This window comes from Necator americanus, chromosome I (genome assembly GCF_031761385.1).
Source record: "Necator americanus strain Aroian chromosome I, whole genome shotgun sequence".
In the NCBI taxonomy this organism is placed as follows: domain Eukaryota; kingdom Metazoa; phylum Nematoda; class Chromadorea; order Rhabditida; family Ancylostomatidae; genus Necator; species Necator americanus.
This window is the reverse complement of record NC_087371.1, coordinates 9,239,947-9,262,395: the sequence shown is the minus strand read 5'-3', so window position 1 is coordinate 9,262,395 and position 22,449 is coordinate 9,239,947. Positions and strand designations below refer to the sequence as shown.

Sequence of the window (22,449 nt, the reverse complement as noted above, 5' to 3'; positions counted from 1 at the left end):
GCCGGAGAGAAAGTCTTGTCACCCATATTTCGAAATTTCCAGGACCTTTCATTTTTGGGCGGAGCCCATGTTGCACCATGTTGTAGTTGTAGAACATTCTCGAAGATTCTCCGTAATAGGTATATATAGCCGGGGACCTTCCCTAACTCTAATCACGATATAAGTTACTCAAGATCAGCTTCGAGCTATCATCTTCTATGAGTGGCGTGGTGGGATTGAAGCAAGGGCAACGGCCGCAACATCAGCAGCAGATTGGGCGAGAGCACCACTACCATCAAGACTGTCAAGCGCTGGTTTGCTCGCTTCGCAAGCGGAGACACGGACTTCGAAGACAAGTCCCGGTCGGGACGCCCCCACTTCGAAGACTCCGCCATTCTCGACGCTCTCAAAGAGGATCCGGAGACCAACACGCGCAGTCTTGCGAGGAGACTCGGGTGTAGCCATTCAAGAGTCGTCAGTCGCCTTCAGACTCGATTACACCCTGGCGAATGGCTCCCGGTCTACCCGGGTATCCATCTGTCAATCTCTCCTTCTTCGCCCTCATCGAAAGGAGTTTCTCGAAGATCTTATTACTGGAGATAAGAGTTGGGTCCTCTACGACTCTAACTCGTACCGTGCCGTGTGGCTCTCTCGAGGAGAAGATGCACCGTCGCAAATCAAATCGGACCTCCACCCCGAGAAATGTCCCCTTTGTTGCTTCCGGGATTCGAAGTGAATGCTGTTTTATGAAACGTAGTTTTTAATTGATTTCCCTGAGCTGTAGCCAAGACTGGTATTGGTCACCTTTATTAAACAACGGCTAACGTTTCGGCGTTATCGTCTTCGCCAGAGCCTAGAAAGTTCTGTTTTATGAGCTGCTGCCACAAAGCCACACCGTCACCAGTTCCATATACGCAATTCAGCTCCAGGAACTCGCATCGGCCGTTTAAGAAAAACGGCCAAGACGAACTTCGGTGCACCTCCTCCACGATGCTTGGCCCCTGTAGGTAAGGGAACGCATGAAAAACTGGAGGAGTTAGTTATTCTCCCGACCTTGTCTCTTCAAACTACCATTTGATCCAGCCCCTCAAGGCTTTCCTAGCTAAGAAAATCTTCACCAAGTTTGAAGAAGTCGAACGGTAGGTCACCGACTTCTTCGGCTCCCAGTCTCCCCAGTTCTGGAAGAAAGGGATCGCTGACTTGCCTATCAGGTGGGACACTGTTGTAATCGATGATGATGATTATGTTATTAATTAATTTCTAAGCAGTAAGCTGAGTAAAAAAAAATAAAGCAGAAAAAAAAGACGAATGGTGACAAGACTTTCTGTCCAGCAATAATATATAGCAAAAATATTTTGGAAAAATAATAAAAGCTCGCAATAAATAAAAAAAATTGTAAAAAAAATCATTTTAGTAACCCACTTCCGTTCAAATATAAATTGTGGTCCTTTTTATTGGATATGATTCTTCTGAACAATTCATTCCCGATCCCTCTTCCACTAAATGAAAAATGTATAGAACAATAGAAATAGAAATAGTAAGATTAAGAGTAAAAAATGGTGATACTTAAAAAATCCAACTTCAAGATTTTCACGGTTACTTACCGAAATTCTTTACGCACATAGTATAAACCAAGCACTGTTGTCTTTGCGTTCTTTCTTCTGTGATTGTAAGTTGCCGAACAAATGCATCCGATAGGGTAAAACGATGCTAAATTCAACAAAAATAAGATCGAGTTTTAAAACTAGCGCTATTAAGTAATTAAATGCAAATTTATGAATGATTTATTCAATCAATACAATTTCTCCTTTTCCTTTATACAATTTTCATTCTCTCACGAATGTCGTTAGGTAAAACTTAATTCAATGCGTCAGAGAATGTGTTTTCTTTTTCGGTCTGAACCGTTACGTTCTCGTCGGAGTCGGACACTGGTACGCTGTCCGCGCAATCACCGATCGATAAGGCGACAATCGATAGAGCGATGCCAGATTTGAATTTTGCTGCTATGAAGGAATTTTAATCGAATGTACCCGAAGAATGGACGGAAATGAACTATGAAGATTTTGACTACTTTACTATCACTCAACATTGCTCACTTGTTTTTATCTTTGCTATTCTAAAACGTTAATATTGAATAAATGAGTAACAAATAAACAACAATAGGTAGATAACAAACAAATAATAAAAAATAAACAACGACAAGTGAAAACAGCAATAAAATGATAAATGAGTAATTACTGGTACCCTATCGATTATTGTCTCATTGATCAGTGAATGCAGAGAGAGAGAGATGAGATAGCGCCTGACTGCGTCGAGGAAGTTACGCGTCAGCTCGGCGTAATAGGTTGGGAGTCGTCTGTGGATAAATAAGTGCCGAAAAAACTAAGTACTGCGAAGGCCTTAACAGTTTAAAGGCATCACCCCACGAATCTGAGGTGGTGCTGATTTCAGGTGGAGTATTCGTATACGGGATGGGAGACTACGGAGAGGTGGGTGATTCTGTCCATTTCTTCCTAATTGCCGTAAAAAAAGGCACGGAAGCTTCAGGCGTTTTGGCGCACTATTTTCTACAGGGAGTTCGACTGGAGCGCGCCAGCCTTGTGCGGCTACAGGGAGTTCGACTGGAGCGCGCCAGCCTTGTGCGGCGCGCTCCAGTCGAAATCCCCGTAGAAAATAAATCTGGGCCGTTTTTTACGGCAATAAGGAAGAAATGGACGGAATCACCCCCCTCTCCATAGTCTCCCATCCCGTATACGAATACTCCACCTGAAATCTGCAGCACCTCAGATTCGTGGGGTGACGCCTTTAAAGACTCAACTATGTGCGGCTGTAGTCGATGTTAGTTGGTGAAAATGTTCGCAGTGTAATTTTACGTGGAAAGTGATTTAATCATTTTTTTTTTATTTCTTGATCTTTTAAATGTACTTTCTTTTTAATAGTTGCGCCCACGAAAATGCTTCATGCGTAGAGCTAAGAGTATGAAAATCTTGAAAAAATTTCGGAAGTAAAAATAAATAGAAACAACTGGACGAGAAGTTTCATGAAACTCAGGAAGTCTTCACTGAAATAGTTGTGATGTTGTTTTGCTAACATAAGTACTTCTGACATTTTTTCCCCAAAATGTGCACCAAATTTCGTTTGAAGCAGTTTGAAAGCACTTGAAGAAAAGTATTGGGCGAGAAGTGAATTTTTTCACAAATTTCTATAAAGAAAGGAGCAAGTGAAGTTTCTGGATTTTTTCTTCGTGGAAGATGTCAATCCAAAAAAAAAATTTCGAGACGGCGCGACTGTCACGGTAAAATCCATAAATATTAATATATCCATTAACAGTTGATATAGTTGAATTTTTACGTGCTTTGAGATGACTTTATGTACACATAGTTCATTTCTTATCTTTTTTTTAAAGTAGCTCTTAGCAATAATTTTGAAATTAGATTCTAAATCTGACAACGGATCATCTACAGGCTCCAGTTCATACGTTTCCTTGAACAACCACAAATACGTACGCGTCTGACTGGGATAATGGCAACAAAAACAAACAAACACATACCTTCATCGTAGGCAACAAGCATATGAAATCTCCGGCCGAACACCCTCTTCCACATACAAAAATCCGTCTCAGCCAATGACCAAAGATCGCTTGCGTACGCCTTTGAAAGGAAGGAGGTCAGTTTTGATTTTTTTTCCGCCGAGGAATGTCTGCTAGTGCAACGGAAATGTTTTTCTCAAAAAAAAAAAAAAAAAAAAAAAAAACTTACACTTCGCAGTAACTGGATAAACACCTCCTTAGGAGGATCATCGCGGTATACAACACTCAGACTTGTTGAACGCATTTCTTGCCGAAATTTTTATTATTTATTATTATTATTTGGATTTTTATCGTTACATTACAGAATATGTATAAGTGAGAGGAACATACAAGGAAAGAGTTTCAAAAAATAATGCGGAGAATAATGGGATAATTGGTAGTATATTACTGAATGCAAGGAAATGAAAATTACTTTAAATTACAATTAAAAATTCTCAAATTATTTGAAAACTAAACTAATTCGCAAATCCCATCATCATGAACGATTTTTCCAAAGGTTCTTTGGAGGATTTTTTTTTGTTTTTTTTTTTAGTAATGGATTTTTTTTGCTTAAAAAATCTTTTAGGAGTTCTTTAAAGTATTTTCAAATCTTTCAAGTGCTGAAAACATGTGTGACATCCTTCAGGAGTTCTTCAAAGTAATTTTTAACTTTTTTAATACCGGTAATTTGTACGTACTGTAGTGATGTAAATACAGAAATAAATAAAATTTCGCCTCCAGCAATTCTTTTTAAACTCAAAGTCCTCGAAAAAAAGTCCATTAGCAGTATCTAATCGACGATTACTTCAAACGATCAAGGAAAATGAACACGTGCGCAGAAAAGAAAAAACCCGTGCTGCTACTGAAAAGCGGCGACCAACATCTCTAAGCCTATATGTAAATGATATGGAATGTTGACTTCTCGGATTTCATGCGCAGGTAACACGAAAAATCGTTGCGAGAGGGGTTCATAGCACACAACCGGGGTTCAGCCTAACCAACCAGTATTGATTGGTCTTATTATTGGGAATGCGTCAGGAAAAAGGATAAAGTCTCTAACGTGAATCGATCCGTTACGGGATGCGGCAACGCGTTCGACCGCAATTCACGATCGTTTGAAGTTTACGAACATGTAACTGGCCTATAGAGTGACTTGCTGGGTTAGCCGATGGGTCAAGTCGGTGTTTTTATCCTCCCAGATAAGTTTGCTACCAATTTATCGACGCCGGAGGGATGAAGGGCTTGGTTGGCGCTAGGGCGGTTTCGAACCATCAATCGTTCATTCACCCCATACTCTATTCTTGACTGGTCAGATCTGACGGGATGGCTTGTTTTCAACGTGGTGTGGCCGTAGCCGTTTCATTTCCCACAAAGTCGCGCAGATAAATATTTAGGAGTTCAAATTAACTTCGTTGATAACTTTTCCATGCAATCTATTAAAAAATAAGCTTACGGCTCCTTGGATACCGTAAAATGTCAAATATCTTGTGAGTAAAATTAAATCAGCATCTGTAGAACCATTCCACCGTCAAATTTCATAGAAGTAAGATTTAAATACGGTATCAATTGAAAGAGCGCGGTTTTTAGGCTCTGATTTCTATTTTCGTATTTTTCAGCTTGGCTAAGTTGAGTATCGGTTCAATTTATCGACCCCGGAGGGATGTAAGGCTTGGTTGGCACTATTGGCGAACCATGGACTCTGCGGCCACAGCCGACCTCTTACCAACTGCGCCACACTCGCCAACGAAGGCGTCAAGACCTGTGGTAGAAATTTTCAACAATCCGGTATTACTACTGAAAAGCGGCGAATAACTTCTGACTGTAGGTGAAAAGCGGACCAATCCACCTTTTCATTATTTCTAACCCATATGCTTAATTTTACGATTTTGCTTCAAGGTTTAACTGCTGTACGATTGATAGCTGGTACTTCTGTTTTAGTCCAACTCAACGTCAGAAAATCTGTGGATGAGATTGCTAATATGACGAAATCCAGACGAGATTGCTAATATGAATCAATATATGGATATACAAAGAAAGAAATATACGATAGTGAAGAATAAAGTGTCTGGCGTTAATCAATCCGCTTGGGATGCGCCCCCACGTTCACTTCAATTCAGAATCGTTTGAGGTTTACGAACGTGTAACTGGCCTATACAGTGACTTCCGGTGGCTAACCGATGTGTCAAGTCAGTGTTTTTATCCTCCCAGACAAGTCCGGTACCAATTTATCGACCCCGGGGGATGAACGGCTTGATGAGCGCTAGGGCGGATTCGAACCTCCGATCGATCGTGCAGGAAGCGGAACCTCTTACCGCTACACTGCACCCGCCCCATATGATAATGTGAATGATATATGTGAGCAAAAGAGCGAAGCATAAGAAATCGATACGAGACAAAAAATACTGCAGATTGATTTTTCCTCAAAAAAGTTGCTTTTTTTTTCTTAAAAAAAATCTACAACTACGAAAATAACTGGTAATAAAACGCTTGGGAAATTCATAGGCTACATACCTGTAAACATTTGTGCTTTCTTAGATTTCTCGAATATTCTCAAAATTTATTCACTTATTTATCAGGAAGAAATTAATTTTCTTTAGTTAAGGAGAACAAACCCTATGTATCGTGCTATATAATAACGGGTTTATTCTGTTACGTGTGTATGTGTGTAACGGAATTCGAGAAAACAGCGAGACGGATCCAACCGCTTGAAATAAGTTCGCCAGCGCCAGAAGGCGATATAATATGGTGGAACAGGTCCTCGAATTGGTGCATGGCGCCAAAACGCGATAAAACAAGGTGGATCGGGTCCTAGGGGGTCGAATTGGCGTGCAGTTACGAGAAATAACCTTTGCACGCGTAGCGTTCCTTACTGCCTATCGGGGCAGTCCGAATTGATTCTCGACGAATCGCAGGGCGGAGGCGGCGCAAGGGGTGGAGCGTTGTAATGGATGGCGTCGTACAGAACAGTATTCTGGAGGCGGCTGTTTGCAGTGACGCAGGGAGAGATGAGCGGAACCACTCCGGTCTCCATAATCTACGACCCCGTATATGGATACTCTACCTGAAATCCGTACCGCCACAGATTCGTGGTATGCTGCCTTTAAACAAAGCGAAAGAGGTGTTGTTCGAAAAAGAGGTTTCAAGTCTAGAAATTTACAAGAAGTCCTCCTGCTTTAACGTTTTATTGATAATTGAACAGGAGCGAAGAGGGAAGCACAACAAGTCCGAAGTCCGTCGTTAGCCGTACGCTCTGACTGGTCTAATAATAAATAAGGAAGTTATAGATTGTAACTGAGTTGAGCACTAAGAAATTCATTTGTTTGTTTGCTTGTTTTTTTTAATTTATGCATTTGTAAACATCCAAAAGCGTACCTTAAACATGAACAGGAAAGAAGAGAGCACACCAGAACTTTGCCTAAACTTTGTAGAAGAAGGATGACCTTTTTTCTGTATTCGTGTGATGCAGGTCATTCTCCTCAAGTGCAGAAGGCAGGAAGTCTTCGCGTGAGATTTTTCCCCTAGGTATAGATGGCGGCAGAGCATACGTTGTCTACTGATGTCTTATGACTTGTTAAAATAAAGTGTCTGGGGTTAAGCAATCTGTTTGGGACCCGCCGGCGTGACCTCAGAATCGTTTGAGATTTACGAAAGCGTGTCTAGTATGTCTTCAAAGCCGATGTATCAAGTCAGTGTTTTTATCCTTCCAGACGGATCTGGTACCAATTTATCGACACCGGAGGGATGGAAGGTTTGGTTGCGACTAGAGTGGTTTTGAACCCTCGATCCTACGGCCATAGTGGACCTCTTACCAACTGCGCCCAGTATTCATCCGTTACAGTTATCCAGTAGAAATATTGATATGAACTATTTTTAAAGCTAGAACTTTTCCTCGTTGAGAAACACTTATAGTTCGACACAGTGTATATATTGGCGTATTAAGTAATTTTTAAAAATAATCCGCTAAACACTTGCAGAATTACGTTAGCGTGATTTACACTTGCATGCTCCAAATTTTATTGCAGGAAGAAACAGCAGATAAATGGCTTTTGTATCGTTGATACCAAATAATTTATTGAATTTAATAGTCAAGTGAGGTAGGTGTGGCGCAGTCCGTCAAGAGGTTCGCTGTAGCCACACGGTCGACGGCTCGAAACCGCCCTGGTGCAAACCAAGCCCTTCATCCCTCCGAGGTAGATAAATTGGTATCAGACCTGTGTGGGAGGATAAGAGCGCTGACTTCATCGTCTGCTGCCCACCGCAAGTCATTGTATAGGCCAACTCCAACGATTACGAACCGCAGTAAAACGCGTTGGTGCATCCCAAGTGGATTGATACGCCAGTGACTCTATCCTTTATCCTCCTGTAATTAAGTAATCATTTCCAGGTTCAATAGGTTAATTGCCGTGAAATAACATTTATTTGTCAGATACAGATATAAATAAATATAAGTAGCAGTTAAATATATCATCCTTCAAGCTACTAATACGCTCATTAGCAGCATATGAGGTTGTGATGCTGCTAGAAAGAAAACAGTGTCAAGTCCGCCACAGAATCCTGAAAACAAAACTTTTCTAGATGTCAAATAACACGGCAAACCAGCAAAATCTGAACCTAAGAATTGGGAGCAGCATAAGAAGATTAGCCTACATAAGCTCCACCACCGTAAGAAGGTGGAGCCACATACGATGGAGGTGGAGCTGCATACGATGGAGGAGGAGGTGGTGGTGCTACTGGGTAACCACCACCACCGACTGGTGGGAAACCGCAACTAAAACAAGAAAAATAAAAAAGCTCATATATCATAAAATATCCTAGAATTTTGCATGTAGTGTTTAGGTGAACTCGACCAAGGAAACATAAAAGTAATTATCGTGCCCACTCCAGCGTAAAAATCAAATGACTTACGTCAATCATATCGACTACCTGTAGCCATAGTCATAACAAAAAGAGAAAAAACAATTTATGATATACTTCCAAGAACTGGGAACCGTTGCTTTTACGTCTCTGACGTTCGCCTCTTTTCGAAGGGGAGAAGATCTAATTCCAACCGGTTGGTTTTTTCAAGTCGCGAGAGGATCCCGCACATAACTATACGTTACGTTCTTCTCTTATAACTTGTTTGAAAGCAGTAAAAACTGAAAGAAGTATGAACTGTAAACGAACCCTCCTACCGGCGGTGGACACTGAGGGCAAGGACAAAAGATACAGGCCAAGATTGGCTGCGACGTGACCACAAGAATCAGAAAAGCGCGAACAGTCTGAAATCAATCTACAGATCAATGTTATTGGATCAAATCCTAAATCTAACAATATAGTGGTTTTCAATTCTTTTTCATAGTATTGAAGTGGTTGAAAAAAAGCAACTTGACCTAATTCACCATTCGTTCCTCTTCATCCGTGCATGTTGCAGAGGGAAAATGTTTCGGTACCCTGTACTGGTATATATCATCAAGCGATGATGGTCACTTATCGTGACCTCACTGCAACTCAAGTAGTTCATGGGCGTGGCCCGCTTATGCTAGCTGTTGCTTGGTGTGCTTCACTTATACTTCGCCTTCATTGCTCACGAGGGGTCGTCTAGTTGTGACAATAAACATTCACTGAACCACCCATTTATTCACTGGAACGATTCGGGCAAAGATCCCAAGAGTCTCAGCACCCCACACAGTATACGTAGAGTGTTACCTGTTGCATGCTGTTACTGTAGGTAGTCGTTTCATTTGAACTCTACGGAGGAGTCAAGTGCACGCCACCCACGTGATGTCATAGGGAGCCCGTCAGTTCGTCTAGCCTACTATATACCTCATTGCGAGAGCCGAGGTTCAATCGCTAATGATTGGAAGACACATTCGACCCGAAGGCAAGGCCCTAGGAAGTGAGTGCCAGAGTGCGATTGAGGCAGTAGCGTCTCGAAGGGGTTTTTCGGCCCACATTGAGCGACGAGTCGTCCGTAAGTTTCAAACCTTTTTTGTGGTCAGAGCGGGAGAAACCAAGCACAAGCAGTTAGGGCGCACAACGCGGAGTTCTGGAGCGGTAACGCTGATTGCCACTGATTTGCCGTTTGCCCACTCATACTTTCAACCTCCTAGTTGTATTGGTGTGTTAAGGATAAAAATTAGCCGGCTATCTTGTGTTTGGTGAAAGGGATAAAGGGACAAACTGTCCCACCATCGTCACATTCCGATTGTGGTAAAGCAGCCCAATCTTTACAAGTGAAACTGACCATGAGAGAGGTGATGATTGTAAAAATGCCGACTTTGGTGTTTTTTTCCTACATGCACACACCCTACCCTTCTGCCTTCTGCCCTTTCCTCCCCTTCCTCGGTGGATAGCGGATGTTCGGGCAAACATAAGTCGCGTAGTATAAATAGTGATCGATTTCTGAACTTTTAGTCAACTTTTAGTCCGTTATCGTCGTTAATTCTTGCACAGTGCACTGTAAAAAGTAGAAGAAAAGGTTTTTATTCACTCTGACCGTTGAAAAAAGGCATTGCTTAGAGAGGAAAAGAAGTCTCCTAAACTTCATTGCAATTTTTGCTTACTTTTCTTACTTTTGATTCGGTTCTCTGCAGAGGTAACGTATCGCTTCGAAAGAAGCATGTAATAAAAAATTTTAGACATGATATGGGACGGACGAACGGTCCGTTTATCAAAATCCTCGTAACCGAGACGCTTTTTCCACTCTTAAATATTTTGAGAAACGTTAATGGAGTCAAAACGACCTGGGATGTGAATTACTGCGGTGGGACCATTGCTCAGTTTGAGGATTGGAACTGGCGATGTGGTCCTACTGCAAACGTAAGCGCATACGCAACAAATCGACAGTACTTGCTAAGTCTCTAAGGCGCCTACATCGAACCCAAGCATTAAACGATATGTAAATTGTTCATAACGTAAATGTTGTTTTCTTAGAACCGATCATTAGAGCAGAAATAACTGAAGAGCACTCACCATATTCTAGATTCTAAATATAAAATATGGAAGCGACCAGAAGCGGAAAATTGCTTGATGGACTGCCAAAACCCTCGATCACGCTCCTTAAATCCTCTCTCTAACCGCCTGAGATGATCGGTTACGCCCATATCCTATAACTGGCTGGAAACTGAAGAATCCACGATTCGTGACATTATAGAAATAGCTCACCTTCTCCCAACTGTCATCGAATAGAAAATACTGTATCTCTACAGAATAAAAAGTTAAGATATTCAGTTATATAACTTATATGTTTGTTTTTTGTTTTTGTTTTTAGATGTTTATTTATACTATTTATATTATCATTCATTTAAGTTGTTTACATTTACGTTTTATATTATTATTTATTATTTTATATTATTATTTTGTTTATTTTTATATAATTTATTTTATTATTTACAGAATAATACCTACGTAAATGATTGCTTACTGATTCCATTGTATTGACTCCCATCGATCGAATTGACCGCCTCTCATATGTTAACGATTCCAGAGGCTCTATTCCGGATATCCAAATGCTTCTTGTTCAACCCTAAATTTTCCAGTATTAGGATAAAAAAATAAAAGAAGAATGAAAAATTTAAAATGATTCAATGTGGTACTGTAATTTCTGATGTTTCTCAGAAAATTGTTTATCCTTTGATCAAAGATGTTCAGTGGTGCATGTTACTATGTAATTATCCGCTACAAAATAGAAGAATAACTACAAGAAAAAATCAATATGTGACTTGAGTTCGAAAAGTTTGAAAGAATGACAAATTTATCAAATTTACTCTCTGCTTTCCACTATTCAAACAAAAGTGAATGGTTCCAGAAACAAATCGTTAACATAAACAGATTAGATCAACTATAGTAGTGATTTGTGATGAACGACTTATTCAGCAATTTTATTAATTCGTTTGTTTACTTATTTGCTTATTTAATTTTTGGGGCGAGTAATAGCTTGTCGGAAGGGTCATTCCGGAAATTTAACAAAGTGTTTTTAATTTGTAATTAGTAATTTGTTTTATGGCATTTTTGTTTTATGGCACACCTGCAGGTGTTTCCAATAAATAAATAAATAAATAAATAAATTTGCTACATAATAAATGAGGTATGTAGGCTCCACTGAGTGCCGATCTAGAGAAAAATCAGTCGTATCAGGTGTATGACCAGCTTTGCGCATTTTTTCCTACTAATTCGAAGAGGAAGAAGGCTGTGTGACCCGTGTTTAAAATTATTTTCTTATGTCAGCCATTTGGGTACGAAATGTAAAAATTGGACAGGAGTTCAGTTTTTTCTCTTCTTTTTTTTGCAGGACGCTGAAGTTGTAACGATTATATCCTCTACATTTTAAAATATGGGCCTCTGAAAATGTTATGACGGACTGATAGAAAAAAAATTAAATTGAATTAAATTAAAACAAAAATTGATAGAAATTCAAAGAATGGCAACCAGAACAAATTATTCTGTGATTAATTTTTCTGCTGAGAAAAGTTCACGTCTCAACTCTGCATGTTTTGATCTCTGGATATAGGTCAATATCGATGCGGGCAGATGCCACAGTTCCCGTCACTGCTGTCGCATCGGTCGCATATCGTCTTGTTTCCTTCTTTTTTTTTTGTTGTTATATCAATCCGTTATTTGTCCAATGAAGAGCGTAAATAACATAACAACACCGCTTGCTATTCAGTGCGTTCGTAAGTATGGTCGTACGATACAAAGATCAAGAATAAAAACGGGAAAAATAAAAAGTGAAAAATGAAAAAATATCAAAATAAGAAATGTTGTAAAAGTCAATTTGCTATTTCGTAGTACATCATCTTCTACTATCAACTTATTCTTGTCGCACACTGGGCTGAGCTCCCTCACTTTTGTTTTTGTCATCAGTGTTATCTTGGATTCGTTATTTACATTTAACGTTTGAACGCTCAATTTTCCACATTTTTCTGCTTTCACGCTAATTTTGATATGTTACAAAAATTATTTGATATTAAAAACTATATCATTCCTTGTACGCTTATCTTAAGTGATTTTTGTTCAGTTGATCCCCCTGATATAAGGTTTGCGTTGAGTTTAAAGTTTAAATCATTCGGCGTTCTTAATTACATCCGACAACATAATTGAAGGTATAAAAAAATCAATAATATTTACAGATAAATAGATAACAATGAATAAGTAGTATTTAGGCTTCATCTGGCTGTCTACTGTTGTTCTAAAATGCTTATGTGACTTTTTTGCGGTTTTTTCCAATTTAAACTACGTTCACATCGAAATATTCGACTTTCAGTGAACCTCAGCATAGTAGGATGTCGTATTGATTTTTTTATGAGCTGTACACGAGGTTATTAATCGATTTTCTCTCATTGAAGAAATTAATTCTACAAACGTTTTAGGAAAACATTAGCAAGATGCATGAAATGTAAATACTTCATTACTAATTTGTTTATTTTTATATGTTTTATTTTATTTCTAATTTGCTAAATACTACCTATTCGTCGTTATCTATTGCTCTGTAAATATTATTGTTTTGTTTATCCCTTCAATAAAATCAACTAAAAACCTGAGGTACCGCTCATGGAAAAATCAGTACGTTCACATCGGCGGGTGTAGTGCAGTCGGTAAGAGGTTCTGCTGGGCCTGCACACGATTGATCGGAGGTTCGAATCCGCCCTAACGCCAACAAAACCCTTCACCGCTCCGACGTTGATAAATTGTTAACAGATTTGTCTGCGTGGATAAAAACACTGCCATGGCACATCGGTCAACCCTCGCAAGTCTTTGCATAGGCCAGCTATACGCTCGTATACCCCAAACGATTCTGGATTGAAGTGAACGTGGGGGCGCATCCAAAGCGGATTCGTTAACGCCAGACACTTTATCCGTTGTCCTTTTGCGTTAAGATCGTAATAGCACTACCGTTATGTAAATCTTCAGTGTACTAGCCTACGAAATTAAAACGTTTAACGCAACGATTAGGATCATTTCATAGGGAAAATTACAGGATTCATTGTTTTTTTTACGGTCTCCGACGCTTTGCACGAATCCTCCTCGAATCCTGTTGCCGCGGTCAGCGTTCGGGCCCTTAAAAGAACAAGAACTAGTTAATTTGTGGACTATTAGCTGTACCGTTTTTCATAGTTTTTTCTGTCATGTTTCGTATTGTTCATGTATTTAGCAAAAACGAGAACAGGTTGCACGTTTGCACGCGTGATTACGATGCCTGATCTTTCAACGACACGCCTACGATAGTTTTTAGTACGGTTCTTCACTTCTGATTCTTTTAAAACTTGATTAGAAGCTGAATTAAACGATGACCGATGCAGGTCCATTCGTTTGCAATCGTTTACGTCCTAATATTCGCAAGATAATTAATGACATCGTTCATAATTAATCATTAGCTGCATAGAACTGGAATTTTCTTGATTTCACGTGTTGGCGTAGTCGGTTTTTTAACCGTTAATAGCGGTCATCATTCTTGCAGAAGACGCAATAAGGATGAAATCGGACAGCCTTGCAGTTAAGCTACGAGGGACATTAAGAAAGAAGGTCCCGGATGCGGAACGACATGTTGAAAACTGCAGAAGGGCAAGAATGAAATTAGTTTGCGAAGAGATTTCCAAAAAAAAATCCCCTGAACAGTCATGGAGCAGATTGTACCTGATGAGCTGCTTCTGCACAGACTTTGTGCCTTTTTGTGAGTTTATCCAGAATTCTCTAAACTAATTAGAAGTAAATACTGTCCGTTAAAAGATCTACTAGTTCGATCATCCTTGAACTCTAGCATAATGAAAGCTAATGTTTCGACGTCGTCGCCTCCGTCAGAGTTTGGAAGTCAGAACATTTGTAATAAATTCACTCAATTTTCCCTAACCCAGAACAAGTCATCATTCCCTAAGATGCTACATCCAAAATCGAAACCAAAAGAGTTCAAATCGTTGTATGAATCTTACCTACATACGTAGCGGCGTTACTGCGTGATGTTAGTGGAGCACCGCACGATATAATCGCTCGGCTACCTCTAATTCGGATGCGACGCGTATGTGACCACGTAGATCGAAACCCGCAAAGATCTTGATGCATAGTCATTTGTAGGTCACGGCTCGTAGGCTAAGGCACCCTCCCTTCGTATTAATTTTTGGACCCTTAGCGTTTCTCCATGGTCTCACGAGCTGCAATTTTGGGTTCGTACGATAGGACTAAGCTATGCATGAAGAAACATTTTAAATGACATTACCTGCGAAGAGCTGCGAGGGGAGCTGCTGCATTCGAGTGTTTCATCCCATTTAGATGTTCTTTAATACGAACACAAGGGGTCGACCTGTTCTACCAATGTGCTATTCCCCAGGTTTTCCACAAAATCAAATAAACTCTATCAGAGACCATGCAGTCGCGTGGCTTCCCGAATAGGCATGTCACACGGGTTGGAGTTAGACAGAAGAGATCGTACATTCCATTTCGAATTAGCTGCTTTTTGAGACTTGTGGGAGGTACTTGCACAACTCTCATATGGTTCTCGAAATCGTCATACTTACCAGACTAGCCCTTATCGCTCTACTCAAGTCGTGAGAGGGACGTAAGATGAGAAGCAAGCTGAAGTTGAGCAATTTTCAGCCATCTACCGTGGCATGTGGCATATTCTCGCTACGAAATTAAGACTTCGCCTATACAGTACAGTTAACAACGAACAACAACAAATTCTAACTGGTAGCAATGTAACCGTTAGCATTTACGATCTGTTGGGCTAGGATAAACAGTTTCAAGCTTTGCGCTGCTCCAATATACGAACGGAGTTCGTCTGTCCGTATGCAATACAAATCTCACAAAATTCAATTGTATCACAAAAGCAGTTGTGCTTAAGTGCAATTTTAATGGCCGTTTTGATTCCTTGTTTCCTTGCAACAAAGGTTCCAAACAAAGGCGAATCGCAATTTTACACAATAATCAAAATCGCACAATTGACTACAAAGAAAAACAATCAACTATTTCAGATCCTTGCCTCCAACCATTTCTTGCTGTTCTCACTAAATGGAAAGCTTTGAGTCTCTGAACACTTTTTTAACTACGGCCTTAGGTTATGTTGGATTCCAATTATTGCTTGTTGGCGCATATTTAGGGTCATTTTGCTCCTTTCTCAATGATATAGCAGTCTTTGGATAGATCTTAAAGCGGGAAGTCTAGTGATACGCAACCTGTTCTTAAATTTTCATTTATGACAAGTTAAGAGCAAGCGACGGTGGCCGCCTGTGCCGCACCGTCACTCACCGTTGGTTTTTCAATGTTCATGCCTAGTACTGTATTTAGTTATTACTTGGAAAGCGAAAATGTGAGGTTCATCCTGTTCTCACCGTATTACCAACATTATCATCGAGTCCGATGTGTAATCCGTTTTTAAACCTCTCATATTGAAACGAACGATGCAACCTTGGAACGATCTATTCCTGAGTCTTAATCCATGAGTTATCGATCAAGGACGTTAACTATGAATCATGTTCCAGTACTCGTGTCTAAAGGTTGATAGTTGGAAAAATAACCGATGTCTAATTTAAACTATGTCTTCGTCTAGATACCCTATAAATGATGGATCATTCAAAAGCCTACAAAGCGATTAGTGTCGGATTTGGCGTTGTCAATCTCGACATCGAATCCATATAATCACTCTACGTTTCTCGTCCATCCGTTGCCGTCTTCAATTTTGAATAAATTCGAATAATGTAAGTTCTACTGTGGATTTGGGAGGGTAATTAATAGCGGTGCTTTATGTTTCAGTTTGGATTGGCAAGAAAAAATATAGCGGAGATAGTTAAAGGTTATGAGATCAAAAATGTCAATAGTACATCGTTGCGCCCACGCGAAGAGTAGCCGTCAGACCGTTCAGTTAAATTCCTGCCAGCCGAGTTACCTTCCCAGTTGTCATGTACTTACATTTCATCTTTTTTGATTCAGTAACGCTGTATAAGCTGCTAAACAGTTTAGAAAAAGCGACATGAGTTAAATTTCATATACGTATTCTGAAAGGGTATAAAATAAAACTTCCAACAATCATGCTACATAACAACGCGCTTATTCCGTGTGTGCATGTGTTTGTGTGTCACGAAAATACTCCATAATGACGCAAAAGTCTACACCGGTGGGGACCGAACCATGGCCAAGCACTTGATAGGCGGGGACTCTACCTTTAGACCGTTGCCCAAATCTATGCGGCATTGTTGTCTTTGCTAAGGCAAGTAAGTTTCTGTCATATGTTGGTGAGCGCAAATAAACTTTTATATGAATGTATACTTCCAAATTTACAAGCCATCATCTATAATTGTGCACTAGGTTTTGAGCAGAACCAAGATTGTTACTGATCTTTATTTTGGCTAACGTTTCGAGGTCATCGTCTTCTTCAGATCCTAAAAAATCAAAGACACGTGTAATCTACTCTGTCAAAGGCCTCGTCATCTAATATGGGATGACTTAGCAAACGCATTATTCAAAGACAACGACAGAAAACTAGACCACCACAGCGCTCACCTTGATAGCCACAAAATCGTGATGTTAGCGGACCACCAGTTGTTAGAGTTGCGCCGCTAGTAGTAACTCTAGTAACGATGCCACTACCACGTAGGTCAAAACCCGCAAAGGTCTTGATGTGGCGCCAGCTCGTTGGTCACAGCGATGTATTGTTCTTTGTGATTGATGATTGGACTTCTGCCGTGATATAAAATATACATTGGAATAAAACGCTTCCAATGTTTCTCGCGCGAGAACATCTGGTTCACGTGTCAAAATCGTGACAGATATCTTGAAAAGGGTGTTTTCATGACACTGTCTGCGATGAGCACTTAAGGGGGTTGATATTTTTGATTTTACGAGTCTATCTAGGTGCTCCTTGATGCGGGTACACGGTGGTCTTCTTGTTTCGCCAAGGCATGGGCCGAGAAGCGTTTCGCCAACACTTCAGTATTTGCTTGAATACCCAAGAAAATCCAGTCCTTTTTTAAAAAATAAAAAATAAAAAAACCTCTAACCGCTACACTACACCCGCCCTATTTTAAATAAAATAGAGGTTCCGCTTCCTGCACGGTCGATCGGAGGTTCGAATCCGCCCTAGTGCTCACCAAGCCTTTCATCCCTCCGAGGTCGATAAATCGGTACCAGACTTGTCTGGGAGGATAAAAACACTGACTTGACACATCGGCTAGCCACCGCAAGTCATTGTATAGGTCAGATACACGTTCGTAAACCTCAAACGATTCTGAATTGAAGTGAACGTGGGGGCGCATCCCAAGCGGATTGATTAACGCCAGAAACTTTATCCTTTATCCTTTTAACGTGGAACTGATGCGTTTAGAAGGAAAACTATGGAATCTTTCATTGATAGAAGAAGAGATAATTCTAATTTTACAGAAAACGTCAAAGCTGTTAATTTTTATTAATCGACAAAGGCAAGCGAATCGAACACCAGAAAAGTCTGGGGTCCGGCTTTACCCAAACCATGTATATAATACTTTGGTAAAAAATTCTTAATTTATTGCTATGTTGTGTTGTGACTGGCGGAACAATAATCCTGGATTTCTTTAGGATCAACCTGATATTTATGCTTCCTTCAATTAGATTATCATGAATGTTATTCGAATAAAGCCATCGCTTCGAAGTTGGAGGTGAATTTAATGTAAAGCAAACAAATTTCCATCTTTTATTACAATGAATTAAATGTGTGAAAATTGCAACAAGTGCTATCAGACTAATGATTACAGTATTTATTTGCATTTTATGAGAACTTGAACAACTAAGTGGTTAGTCTTGTCGATTTTTCTGATTCAACTACTCGTCTCATGGGCTATGAATTATCGTTAATCGGTTTTTCAAATATACATACAGGCAACATATCGTTATTGATCATTGATTGATCGACATTTTTCACCTACATCCTCATTTGTAACGGTTCCAGAAAACACAAGAATCATGCTAATTGGCAAGCAACCGCCTCCTCATCAAAACCTGGAAGCAAAATTTTATGGCAATTTCAGGTAATTTACTTTAACCAAAGCTTTCTCTATCTTTCTTTTTACAACTTACTTCGGAAAAACCTGACCTTCCCGTATCTGCTGAAGCTGGAAATCCCTGGCTCTCCTGAAAATTATTATTTTGCCCATAGCATTCCCATAGCATTTTTTCACTGACTGTGCATAACTATATATATATATATATATATATATATATATAATACATATACATATACATATACACATATATAATATTATATATATATACATATATATATATATATATATATATATATAATATATATATATATAGTGTTGCCTGTTGTCATGCACCTTCGCTGTAACTAACTCCAGGCCATGGACCTGGTGCCGGCTCACCTTGCTACGTAACATCAGGCTTCACGACAACGAGCATGAAAGTTCTATTTAATTCAAATGCGAACCTGGTAACCGGCTTGTGGTGGTATCTGTGGAGCCACGGGACCGGGAGCATAGGAAGGTCCTCCACCTCCACCGACATATGACGGACCTGGAGGTGGAGCTGGACCCGGCGCTGGACCCACATATGACGGACCGGGAGCTGGAGCTGGACCAGGCGCTGGACCCACATACGATGGTGCCGGTGGAGCTGGACCCGGCGCTGGACCCACATACGATGGCGCCGGTGGAGCTACATACGGTGCAGGTGGTGGAGGTGCAGGTGGCGGAGGTGCGGGTGGCGGTGGAGCTACATAAGGCGCCGGTGGTGCAGGTGCAGGTGGCGGTGGAGGTTCATAGGGTGCCGGTGGTGCGGGTGGTGGTGGTGGCGGTGGTGGAGGCGGAGGTGGCGGTGCTGGTGGTGGAGGCACGTAAGAAGGTAGCTGTGGAGCTGGAGGCGGCGCAGCATATGACGGAGGAGGTGGCACGTAAGACGGTGGCATTGCGTAACCGCTTGCCGGCGGTGGTAGGGCGTAACTGAAACAAGTAAGATGACGTACGTAGAGTGAACATTTTATTGTTTACTTCTTTATTTTTCATTAATTTTATATATATTTTTCCTAGAGTTTAGAAGTTTAAATCATGTAATCATTTAATGTCCTCATTTTCACGCGATGTGCTCAATCCCTCACAATGAGTTGAGCACAGAAAAACGGCTCTGTCTTTTCTGTTGGTTCTAAATTCCTGACTTTAAGATATTATTCTTCTTATTTCTAATCTTCTACTTTTAGTTTACTGATGTAGGAATTTTGTCTGAATATCCAATTTACATTGTTCAACTTTTATTCAGTCTAATTGAATTTAAAATAGTTTCCTATTAAATTGAATTTGATTAATTAATATATGGTAATAATTCAATTCATTTTGGTTACTTTACTGCTTAATGTTTATTTAATGTACATTCGCGATGCGAAGCAATTATTTCGGTCTAATTGAATAATATTTTGGTCTTACTGTAAACCGTATTGGTAAATAAGAGTGTCTGTTAACTGGAATGGGAGGGGTCCCATCGCAAGCTTTGCGGTCGAGGGGACCGCAAAAGTAAATCAACCTTAGGCTGCATAAGTCAGCTATTTGAAACTGCTAATAAAAAAAGTTGTGTCTGGTCCTCGGTCTATAATTCCTGAGTGCTCTCGTAAAATCTTTAAAACTTTTGGAAGGTCGTCGCGAAATTCTCGTAAACTTTTTGATCACTTCACGTGCACGCATACGCTAATTTAATGTGACCATCCTCTAACTCCGGAAAAAAGTGTTCAACGTATGGACGCGACATTCCCGCAACGACACCACATTGATGGCATAGCTAACGGACGAGTTAGAAGTTTTTACCTCACTAAAACTAAAACTTTTCGCGCAACCACCGTACTTTTATGACTTTCTTTGTATGCTGCATAAGAAACCTGTCTAGCGGCCAACGGAATAAGTTTTGCTGAAGTCGTTTCGTGACTGGAAGAAGAAAAAGAAAATTAGGAAGTAATTAGAGTGGTCCAGTCGCCTTTAAACCAGTCAATTTGCAACATCTCTAAGAAAAATTATCCACTTGTCGCTGTTCCTGCAAAAAGAACTCGTTTCATCTACAAATCGCAGCTTAAAACATTCAAATCTGGAGCCAATTATCCATTTTATTGTCATTCGTGTCGTATCTTTTTTTCTCTTTTGAAAAGAAAAAAGGTGGCGGGGGATCATGGAAGAGATCCAGTACTAGGTTCTGGTTAATTTTTTTTTCCCCGCTGAACATCAAAAGAAGTTCGTTCTAGACGGACAAATAGTGGAAACTACGCCGAAACCTCAGAACTTATTCAAAGAGGAGCTATGACCTAAAATTTTCCTGGAATAACTTTAATTATGAATCTTTTCCGGCTCGTCAAAGAAAAAACTTCTATCGAGATTATTAAGCGAAATGAATTGAATTATTACCACATATTAATTAATTAATCAAATTTAATGTAATAGGAAATAAAAAATTTTAAATTTAATAAAACTGAATGAAAGTTGAACATTGTTAATTGTATATTCAGACTCTAGAGATCTAGAGTTTAGTGATGTAGGAATTCTGTCTGAATATCCACTTAACATTCTATAGAGATTATTGATCCACCTATTTTTTTTTACTAACTTCGTACATCAACTCGTAGCGATTCGGTGAATCCTAGTTGTTTACTGGAATTTGAACTCGCCGAAATTTAGTCGGTTTCACACTTACCCGCCTCCACCTCCTCCGCCACCAATCGGACATGGACTTGGGCATGGCGGCGGACAGCACATCCCTCCTCCTAATCCTAGTCCTCCTCCGAAACACGCGAGTACGGGCGATGCGCCGATCACGAGAAGTATGGCTACGCGAGCGATCTGAACTCGAGTAATTAGTTGGTGATAATTAAAATAGCAATGATAATTGTTGCTGCCTTCGGCTAAAACTATTGAATTATGCATTTTAGGTTGTTTTCTGGAAATAAGTAGTTGATAGGGTGGCTGTAGCGCAGTTGATAGAAGGTCCCGAGGTGATTGCACAATCCTGGTACCAACCAAGACTTTCATCCCTCCTATGTCGATAAATTAGTGCCAGACCTCTCTGAGAGGATAAAAACACTGACTTGATAACCCTCTTAGTCACTAGTCACTTTATACGCTAGACATCCGTTCGTAAACCGCAAGCGATTCCGAATCAATGTGAATGCGGTGGGGCATCCCAAGCGGATTGACAAACGCTAGGCAGTTTACCTTATGCTTAAATAGTTGACAATTTCATTATAGAGTTATTTTGACCTGCTTTATCTTTGATCTGGCTCCCTTGCGGCCTTAGCGATTTTAAATTTCTAGAGTATACTGATGAATTAGATGAAAAAAATGTAGATAAACGAGATTTGTCCTCGTTCCCGAGAAATCCACATGTGTTTCCAATTCGTAAAATTTTTAGAGTTGAAGAATTAAAATCGGCAGCTCTTAGCGTGAATTTTTTCCTCTGCAGACATCCTGTCTATCTCTCCTTTGTAATGGGCAGAAATACAGTAGAAATCATTTCTATCCGACTTCCTTCCCTGAATCTTACTATCCAGTATAATTAAATTTATTTACTGGCGCAAATACGGTGTAGTGATACTCATCGCGGGACCCTCTACCTCGAATAAGACATGGATGCAGTGGAAAAACGACTGGATATTCGTATTCGTGAACTTTTGTCGGATAAAAGTACCTTAAGGAATCGCCACAGGGCAAATATGAGATCGATCAAACCGCATTTGCTCAGCATGATATAAAAAAATGGATTGAGGTCCAAGGTCAATTTATTGAGGAGGTTCGACGCTTTCAAAATGATCAAAATGTGAACGATCACGGAGGTTCGTATCTATACAGATACGTCAGTTTTTGAGGGATACGTCAAATTTTTGAGTCACGATTTTGTTCATCGATGAAAGCATGTAGATTGAAATACGGGAACCCCTCATTTTTCTGGACTTAAACGTACATAGCGACAACAGAGAA

General features: G+C 40.1%; 2 protein-coding genes across 4 annotated transcripts; both read right to left on the bottom strand.

Annotated features, from left to right (window-relative positions):
* Positions 1-195: 195 nt before the first annotated feature.
* On the bottom strand, positions 196-444 carry RB195_004947 (uncharacterized protein; the record flags this gene model as incomplete). Its single annotated transcript, XM_064177183.1, has 1 exon — positions 196-444. One exon carries the CDS (start codon positions 442-444, stop codon positions 196-198), a length of 249 nt encoding a protein of 82 aa, XP_064034308.1.
* Positions 445-8,065: 7,621 nt separating this feature from the next.
* RB195_004946 (uncharacterized protein) lies at positions 8,066-22,216 on the bottom strand (the record flags this gene model as incomplete). 3 transcript variants are annotated; one of them, XM_064177180.1, is made up of 6 exons in its annotated part: positions 8,066-8,101; positions 8,195-8,315; positions 8,711-8,805; positions 18,933-19,443; positions 21,170-21,315; positions 22,160-22,216. In XM_064177180.1, the coding sequence occupies 6 exons, from the start codon at positions 22,214-22,216 to the stop codon at positions 8,066-8,068; spliced, it is 966 nt and encodes a 321-aa protein (XP_064034305.1). The 3 variants fall into 3 exon arrangements, with proteins under 3 accessions (XP_064034305.1, XP_064034307.1, XP_064034306.1); XM_064177182.1 differs by lacking the exons at positions 8,066-8,101; positions 18,933-19,443; positions 21,170-21,315; positions 22,160-22,216 and adding an exon at positions 10,499-10,501 and having other exon boundaries at positions 8,186-8,315; XM_064177181.1 differs by lacking the exons at positions 8,066-8,101; positions 8,195-8,315; positions 8,711-8,805; positions 22,160-22,216 and adding an exon at positions 21,493-21,504 and having other exon boundaries at positions 18,921-19,443.
* Between the last annotated feature and the right edge of the window lie 233 nt (positions 22,217-22,449).